The following is a 10194-nucleotide window of genomic DNA, read 5'->3' as shown; positions in this document are numbered from 1 at the left end:
AACTTCGTTGTAGAATGACTTTTCTCTTCGAATATTTGCTGCAGTCGAACTACAACGCTTGTCTTTTAGCTGCTATTCAAGCTTGATATATCGGCAACTATCATCAAAATTGATCCCCCAGTTTGAACTTTCTTCTGCAATTATTTGAACTATGACATCTTTCAATTTGAGCGCAGCCAACTTAATTTCTATAGACTCATTCTTCTGGGCCAAGGTCTGATATTCAAAGCTCTCATGGTGTATGCCGTGGATGGTCCACTTCTCCACGAGATCAAAATTTGGAACTTCATGTTAGTGAAAATTTCGTATTTAACAACGATGAAAACCTTGTATTAGACCAGTATTACTGATGAAGTAATTTTCATTACTATTTATACCCTACACCACTATGTGGAAAGGGTATTATAAGTTTGTTTTGGGACAAATTCATGTAACACCGCAAAATATCGGTCCTACACCCCCAATGTGGTATACCAATCTTAATATCTCAACGAGATAAAGCAATTTTGAGATGTGTGTCCGTCCGTCCGCCTGTCCATTATAAATTGTAATCAAATTCCAGGCCGCAATTGTGGACCGATCGTCACGAAATTTTGCATGGTGGTCGGGTTCAGACCTATAGACACCTATTGTTATTGGTGATGATCGTGAAATATTTAGCGGGTGAAATTGACCAAAAACACAATTTTAATCCGATTTTGTAACTGCTCTGTAGGTCTCAATAATAGTCCGATCGCCTCGAAATTTAAACAAAGGTAAGAGTATATAACAGAGAAGAAGCTTGCAATTTGAGATAGTGATCAGATAATATTTATAGGATTAAATAGACCACAACTTTTGTGTGAAAATTTTGAACATTTTTAATATACAGCTTATATATGCATTCCTGGAATATACATTCCGCCCACGTAAATAACATTTCTAAGGCAATTTCTTGACCTTTCCATTGATGCCAGTTATGTTGATTTACGTGCTCAGATAACAGAGTTACAGCCTAATATATCCAGTTTCTTGTTTGTAGTGTAATCAGAAGCAGGCTAGAGGTCGCAACTATAGATCAATAGTCACGATATTTTGCACGATGTAAGAGTTTAGGTCGGGGTGACGTAGGGGATGAATGATACCAAGCAACGGTCTTGACCGGCTTTAACATGGCAAAGCCCAGGGTTTATCTTGGTCCCTCTTTCATCTCAGGTGGACACTGACCTCCCCGTGGTGTCACCTGGGGAACTGCCTTTAACACCCGTTAAAGGTAGTGAGCTAACATGTGCCGCGCGTTCACCCATAAGAACGTTAAAAACTTGGGTTTGGGCGTCGGGTTAGTAACCCTCCCCTAGAAAAAACATCCTACTATGATAAAACGAAAGAAAAGAAAAACAAACCCCTCTAAAGTTGACGAACCCCGAAAACGTTTTAAGGACCATGATCTGCGAATCTGCACCTGGAATGTTCGCACTCTTTATAGAGAAGGTGCAGTCTTTGCATTGGCAGACGTACTTGAAAAGTACAAGGCCGATATTACTGCCATACAGGAAATACGATGGATTGGGAAAGGCGTCACAACAACACCTAAAGGTGACGCACTGTATTATAGCTGCCATGACGTAAAGCATGAGTTTGGTTGCGGATTCGTAGTTAGTCGGAGACTAAAATATCTGGTATCCAGCTTCACCCCAGTGAATGAAAGACTTGCTGCAATTCGAATAAAAGCTAAATTCTTCAACATTAGCTTTATTTGCGTTCATGCTCCCACTGAAGAAAAGGACGAACAAACCAAAGATATATTTTACGAGCGCTTAGAAGAAACATATGACCGTTGCCCTGCCCATGACATTAAAATCATTCTAGGCGATTTTAATGCCAAAATTGGAAAGGAGAATATCTTTGGCCCATCAGTCGGGAAATTTAGTCTCCACAGTGAAACATCTGACAATGGTATGAGGCTGATAGACTTTGCAGCTGCAAAAAAACATGGTTGTTTACGTCGATGTAAATAAAAGAAAAAAAAAGAGAGAAATAAAAGGCAGTTTTTATGTTTGTAATTTGTATTTGACTAGAAGTCAAATGCGCTTTATTTAATAAATAAATAAAAAGATTTTGGTAACGATATTACCTGTAATTTGCAACGATCTTGCAGATGCTTACAAAAAAGCTTCGATAGCGTTCAACGATCCGATAGAAAGTAAAAGTAGATGATGAGAGGTGGGGAAATGTCAAACAACTCAACGAAATAATTATCGTTAAAATCTGCAATGTAAATGTTACAAGGATGTAACAATAAGGAGTTTGCAGATTTTAACGATAATCTATGCCACAACAGATTGGCCGTTGATATGCGAAAATTATATCAAAAATAAACTATTTAACTTAAACATTTGGCGCCCACCTTTCAACATCGTAGGGATGTTGAAACGAAAAGAATACAAATCATTTCAAGTTTTTTTTTTTTTGTTTTTCAATTAAATTAATTTTTTTTGTTTGTTTTTTCTTGTTTTAATTCATTTTTTCAAAAAACACTTATAAACTAAACGATGGGGCCATTAGGGACCCCGGGCCATTAGGGACCCCGCGGTGAATATGGCCATTAGGGACCATATTTTGTGCTTACAGACTAAACGATGGGGCCATTAGGGACCCCGGGCCATTAGGGACCCCGCGGAATGTATGGCCATTAGGGACCATTTATGTGCTGGGCCATTAGGGACTCAGCGCTAAAGGATCATTAGGGAACCTTTAGTTATTGTAGACCCCAGAGAGTACCCAACCAAAGATGGAGTACTGGGCCATCGGCATTCCAGGGAAGACCTGAACACGGCTCGTCATCACCTTCGTATATAACTCGGGCCCCAACAACAAACCAACACGACCAACAACATAAAAATGTGGATCAGCGAGAGGCAACCCAAGATAGCACTCCCTAACCCTCTCCGGAATCGCTTCAGCAGGCGTAGAGACCTGAGTCAGGTCGCTCACTCGTGCCGTCACTGTCACCGATTGTGATGGATCCTACGTTGAGGTGATGGAGAAACGACTATACTGCGTACCATCTATCTGCGAGCAGGGTAGCCGCAAATCATGCACTAATGATGCACACACCTGACTCTGTCTGGCACACTGATCTATGATCGCGCGGACTAGGATACTTGAAGTGGGAGTGGATAAGCGGACCACAACACTGGGGGAGAGAGAGACCACTCCCACTAATGGGAGACTGCTCAATGCAACCGCATTTGAGCTCGTCGATTGGCTGACTGATTCGGACGGACGAGAATCGGACCGGCGATGCGGACGGACCTTGGGCTTTCTAGTCGGACGACGCTTGTTAGCAGGACGCTTGTCAGAAGACTCGGACTGATTGCGAGTGGATTTCGGACCATCGTGGAGCAGAGTGTGGTGTTTGCCGTCACAGATGCGACAACTACTTTTGCTACGACAATCCTTTGCCAAGTGACTGTGCGCCAGACAGCGGGTACAATAGCCGTGCGAGATGACTACCCTGTGTCGTTTCTCCAACGTGCACTCCAAAAATTTGTCGCAGAATCGAAGTGGGTGCCTTCCATCACACAACTTACACTTATAGTATTTGGATGGGGGTGCTTCAGTGACAGCTGAAGGCTTTGACGGCGGATTCGAGACAGACTCTGTAGGCAAAGGTACGACAACCGGAGGGGTGGAAGCCGCGCTATTCGACGATGTATCCATAGCTTCTAATTCAATGGGGCCCGATTTGATGGAGGCAGTGGAAGCAGTGGCGGAGGGACCCTTAGCAACAGAAGCGGCATCAGAAGAACCCGTGGCCCGATCAATTTCCGCAATTAAATCATTGTAGTCCTTGAGTCCATCGGCAAAGAATGATATATTTTTCATGATACTACAGAAAGAAACTAGGATAAATAAATCGAAATTTATTCGGTCAAAACGACCAATTTAGTTATAGGCCGCCTTACAACGCCATTCTCGATACGAACGTCGGCGACGCGAACATGACCATCGGGGCCTGGAAATACGTTTTCGACCCTACCTAGTTTCCACGACGTTGGAGGAAGAGTTTCGTGCCTAATGACGACGATATCATCCTTTTGAATGTCACGCCGCGGGAATTTCCATTTATACCGCATGTGAAGACTCTTTAAGTATTCCTCCTTCCATCTCAAACAAAATTGATGAACCAAAGCCTGAACTTTTCTAAACCTGTTCACGATAGACAAAGGCTGCTCAGTGATTAGGGGTTCTGGAGGAGCGAGCAAAGGGGCACCGATCAAGAAGTGTCCTGGAGTCAAGGCAACGATGTCAGTAGAACTATCTGACATAGGACAAAGCGGTCGAGAATTCAGACAAGCTTCGATTCTCGCTAAAACCGTAGCTAACTCTTCGAAAGTGTAGCGGAGATTTCGAGCCTGTTTTCGAAAATGCAATTTAAAACTTTTTACTCCAGCTTCCCAGAGCCCACCCATGTGTGGAGCTCCAGCTGGAATAAATTGCCACGATAGGCCTTGAACTGCATAATTAGATGAAACAGTTCCTGAACATTCTCGAAGAAACGACCTAAAATCTCTTTCTATTTCTCTGGAAGCCCCGACAAAATTCGTACCATTGTCCGACAATACGGACCGAGGACAACCACGACGAGCAACAAATCGATGAAATGCTGCTAGAAAGTTTGCAGTCGATAAATCTGATACTGCTTCCAAATGAATCGCTTTCGTCGAGAAACACACGAAAACGCAAACGTACCCTTTGGTAATTCTACAGGCACGACCAGTGAAGGATTTGACATCAAAAGGCCCAGCGAAATCTACACCAGTTGTAGTAAAAGGCCTATTAATTTCGGTTCGTTCCGGTGGAAGCGCAGCCATAACTTGACTTCTAGAACGATTCTTTTCTAAAATGCAAATTCTGCACCGATTAATTACCGAACGAATCAGACTTTTCAATCGAGGAACCCAATATTCAATTCTAAGAATCCTCAACATCAATTGATTTCCTCCATGAACGGAAATCTTGTGGACAAATTCCCCTAAAAGTTTTACGAACCGACAATGGTAGGGCAGTATAATAGGATGCCTTTCGGTATACGCCAGAGTAGGAGAGTTTACTAATCTTCCATTCATACGAATTATGCCATAATCATCCAAGTAGGGGTTAAGAGGAACCAAAGGACTCTTACTATTAAGCGGATTTCTTTCTAATAAATCCTTATATTCGTCCGCATAGTACATTTTTTGTGCGAAAATTATCAATCTAGTACGGGCGAAATTGATTTCCGACGAAGCAATAGTGGTGTCGGTGTAAACAAAATTACTTCTATGTCTTGGATGAGTACGATGGAAGAATCTAAATATATACGAGACAACACGAAAAGCTCTACCCAAACAAGAGAACCTAGCAAGAAAGTCCTCAGAGCCCGTAATGAAAGAGGCATGACTTTTTACCGAACGCTTTTCAGTATCGGTTTCAAGTGCCGACAGATCACGAATTGACCATTTAGATTTTTGATCACTAAGCCAATGTGGCCCATGCCACCAAAGAGAGGAATTGGCTAGATCAGAAGGAGCAAGACCGCGACTTCCCAAATCAGCGGGATTGTCCTCCGATTTAACGTGGTACCAATTGTGATTACCAACGTTTTCTTGGATACGACAAACGCGATTAGCTACAAACGTAGTCCAAGTCGAAGGAGTTTTTCGCAACCAGGAAAGAACTATAGTTGAGTCCGTCCAACAATAAACTTGACGAAACTCAATATCAATCTCACGAACAATAGTTTTTAGAAGCTCAGAAGCCAAAACAGCACCACAGAGTTCTAAACGAGGCAGAGAAATTGATTTTATGGGGGCCACCCTAGTTTTACACGATAGTAAATGGACGAAAATATCTCCACTAGGGGACTCAATTCTAATATAAATTACCCCCGCGTATGCTTTTTCCGAGGCATCGGAAAAAACATGGAGTTCAGCCGAACAATCAGGAGTATACTGAACCCACCTGGGAATCCTAACCGAATTAACATCCGTGTAGGAATCTACAAATTTGCGCCAATCGGCATCTGTGGCTGACGAAAGGGAGTCATCCCAACCAATATTGTCCAACCACACCTTTTGCATAACCATTTTAGCAACGACAATAACTGGTCCTAACCAGCCCACAGGATCAAACAATTTTGCTATGGCTGAAAGAACTTCCCGTTTAGTATACGAAGCCTTTTTCGCAATTGGAGCAACCTCAAAGTAAAATGTGTCCAACTGTGCATTCCACCTTATTCCTAACGGCTTAGATCCACTAGATTCTACAAAGGACAATATTTTCTCATCTAGCAAATGATCAGGAGAAATTCCTTCGAGAATCGATCTATTGTTCGCTGTCCACTTCCGAAGTTCGAATTTCGCTGAAGAAAGCGCGGAAACTAATTGATCCCTAGCAGTTAAAGCTGTCTCCAGGTCATGTGTTCCCGCCAACACGTCGTCAACGTACATACATTTGCGCAAAATGTGCGCTGCGAGTGGGAAATCGGTCTCGGTGTCTTCTGCCAGTTTTAATAGCGTTCGAATTGCTAAATATGGTGCACAATTTACACCGAAAGTCACCGTATGTAATTCAAAGTCTTGGACCGGTTTCGTGGGGGAATCACGGAAGAGAATTCTCTGAAGCGAAGCATGTTTTGGATCGACGCGAATCTGCCTATACATCTGGGTAATGTCCGAATTAAAAACAAATTTAAAAATACGCCACCGCAGTATCAACAAGACTAAATCAAGCTGCAAAGTGGGTCCGACATAGAGCAAGTCGTTCAGACTATTCCCGCTAGACGTTTTGAAGGAAGCGTTAAAGACTACCCGAAGTTTAGTGGTCTGTTTATCAGGATTTATGACGGGATGGTGAGGCAAATAGGAAGATAAAGTATCAGTAGAGGAACTGGGGGCTACTAACCTCATGTGGTCAAGATCTAAATACTCTTTTAAGACCGCGTCATAAACAACCTTAACGTCCAATTTTCTCAGCAAAGACGATTCATTTCTAAGGTATTGCTTTAAAACGGTTTCACGCGACCTACCCAAGAATTCATCAGGATTAATGTCAGGTTTAATTGGCAGTGTTACTATATATCTACCGTCCGACATTCTACGCGTGGTTTTTATATAATTATCTTCGCAAAAACGATCAGAAGGAGACATCATATTCCGTTTTGGAGGTTCCTCTAGCTCCCAAAAACGTAAAAGAGTTTTATTAATGTTGTCTTCTTCTATCACGTCAATTTAAGTCGCGAATGTTCGAACCTCGGTCGTGGGAACAGGACCGGTAACTAACCAACCAAACACTGAATTTTGGGCCAGCAAAGTACCAGAAAGAATGGGTCGACAACCATCTAATAAGATCTTCGGATAGAGATCAGCACCTAATAAAAGATCTACGGGTCGAGGATCAAATAAATTGACATCGGCAAGCCGCAAATCAGGTAGCTGTGCTTTTAAATCCGACCTTACAGTAAATGAAGGAATATTTCCCGAAATCAGAGGCAAAACTAACGCTGTCGTTTCCAAAATAACACGGCTATCGAGAGGACTTCCAATTTTCAATGAACAAATTTTTCGAGAAGTGGCCGATACAGTACAATTCACACCCGAAATCGAAGCAGTAGTGGAATGCACAGGAAGTTTTAAACGATTCTGAAGTCGCTCAGACAAGAATGACGACTCAGATGCAGGATCAATAAGCGCCCTAGCCGAATAGGAAACACCATGATGAACAATATTAACCATTGCTGTTCCTAGCAAAACAGATTTGTTTTGAGCTACATGAAAGGACTGACGAGGAACACACCCAGCCGATGTGGATGGTAAAGGTTGCTCAGATGAGGCAGAGGGATTGACCACCCTATTATTTGTAGCGACTGTGTTACCCGGAGCCGAAGTATTTGACTGGGTATCTAGGCGATGTAATAAAGTGTGATGAGGTTGATTACATTTGGAACAACGACGACTACTATCACACTTTTTTACTCCATGTCCTCTACGTAGACAATTCACACACAATTGGAACCGTTTAACTATTTTATACCGTTCCGTAGAGGACTGATTTTGGAATCGCTGACATTCAAATAATCTATGAGCTTTATTTGGACAAAGCACACAACCAGATTTTCTCGACGATTTAGGATCGTTGGAAATGCGAGAAAGTTGAGAGGGTGCCGAGGAATCTGCATTAGTATAATGCGATTGCACTTTTTTAGTTGTGCGCTTTGCGTCATTTCCGCGCATGTCGTGAAGACACATGAGCGTTTGGATCCGCTCCGACAAAAACGCATCTAAATCTTTCCACGAGGACAAGGAAGATTTATTTTTGACACTTTGTTCCCATAAGGTTTGTGTGAGCTTGGGAAGCCGTTGCAGGCACATAAATACTATGATCGGATCCCAATTATCCGTCGAAATATCATAAATGGACATTGCCGACAGGCATCCATTTATGCCGCGTTGTAGCGATTTCAAATTCGAACAAGTTTCACTATCGAGTACCGGAAGAGAGAAAAGGATTTTCAATTGATTGTGTACTATAACACGAGGATTGTCGTAAGTATCCTTCAAAGATTTCCACGCAAGAACAAAACTACTATTAGTTAATGGAAATTTGGAAACTATCTCACGAGCCTCACCACTAGTCTTCCGAACCAAATAACACAAGCGTTCGACATCGCTAAGCCGAGAAGATTTAATATATATGGCTGTGAACAAGTCGCGGAAGGTGGGCCAAGAATGAAAGTCGCCCTCAAAAACATCCACATCACACGGTGGAAGTGCTAGGTTATGAACGCTATCACTGGGAATATCATCTAAACCAAGACTCCTAAAAGACAAAGTATTAGGAGGATCAACTTGGGTTCCCACTTCACGTGAAGCCTGAGTAGAAGTACTAAGATTACCTCTCGCTTCTAGTGGACTAGCAACCGATGGTTGCGCTAAAGAGACAACCGATTGTTGCGCTAAAGAGGCAACCGAATCGTTCATCGTCGAATTCAACGAATGTCTATGCGACCTTTTTAGTTTACCTATCTGACTTCGTATAGCAGACAAACATCTCAAGTAAGTCTGATAAGCTACATCATACTTATTGTCAACCGATTCAATATCCTCCTTTTTCGTATCACCGGAAGACATCACAAAATCAAGACACTTTTCAAACATCTCCTGTGTCTTTACCCATAACTTTTGAATTTCTTCTTTACGGACTTCTAACCCATATTCGTCTATCTCTTCAGGCTTAAGAGCACTGTAATGAGACTCGAATGTTACTATAGCGTCCGATGCTCTGATAAAAAGATACAATGGAGTGACTGACATTTTGAATTATCAAAAAAAATTCAACTAAAGTCCGAAAAAATCACTCAAAAGAAAGTTCAAAAGCGAAAGAAGCACAAAAATCGCTAAAACTACCAAAAATATTTTGAAATTCGTACTGAATTTCCAAAAATCAACTTCAAAACTCACTATAGAGTCACGAAAAAATACCCGAAAATGAAATAAAATCTCGAAACAGGAAACAATTTTCACTAGAAAGCGGTTTAGAAATACTCAATTAGTATCTAAACGCACGAGCTTTCAAAAATTCCACCAAAGGAATACAGAAAATATCAAAAAATCCAAGAAGTTTTTGCCAAAAAACTGAAAAACCACAAAAAAATCGAAAATTTTCAAGGAAAAAACTCAAAAAGATTGATTGAAATTCCAAAGAAATCGAATGAAAACTCAAAGAATCGAAAAACAATCAAAAAATATCGAATAGAAATCAAAATATATAAAAATGGTCGAAAATGGTATATATAATATCAAAAATATATATAAAAATCAAAAAATATATATATATAAATTTCCAAATATTCAAATATTTTCTTCTCAAAATTATAAAAAACGTAATTTCACGTACCGAAATCGTACAAAATGCAAAATATTTAAATAAAATTATTATTTTCAACCGAAAATACCGAGATTTTATGATTTAATTTGCGAAAATACCTCAATTAGGCTCACTACTACCGATTGTAGGGTGAATGTGGACCAAAAAACCACAAAAGCAAATTAAATCAAAATTAAAATACTCGAAAATTTTAATGAAAATAATTGATTTTTCACAAAACGGTCAAAAAATCACTTTATTTATTAAAAAGTCGAATTGACCGAGTGTAGGGTGTACACGATTTTT

The 10194-nt window shown here is 40.9% G+C and overlaps 1 protein-coding gene across 1 annotated transcript; it reads right to left on the bottom strand.

Moving 5' to 3' along the window:
* Positions 1-3572: 3572 nt before the first annotated feature.
* LOC141404578 (uncharacterized) lies at positions 3573-9002 on the bottom strand (the record flags this gene model as incomplete). Its single annotated transcript, XM_073988035.1, has 3 exons — positions 7275-9002; positions 5986-7199; positions 3573-3871 (listed from the first exon to the last, which is right to left on the bottom strand). Coding segments are annotated over exons 1-3 (3241 nt in total), but the record flags the coding sequence as incomplete, so codon positions are not given.
* Between the last annotated feature and the right edge of the window lie 1192 nt (positions 9003-10194).

The sequence above is a fragment of the Musca autumnalis genome, unplaced genomic scaffold, assembly GCF_047663935.1.
Source record: "Musca autumnalis isolate F117 unplaced genomic scaffold, ASM4766393v1 scaffold_458, whole genome shotgun sequence".
Taxonomy (NCBI): domain Eukaryota; kingdom Metazoa; phylum Arthropoda; class Insecta; order Diptera; family Muscidae; genus Musca; species Musca autumnalis.
This window is presented reverse-complemented; position numbering and strand designations above follow the sequence as displayed.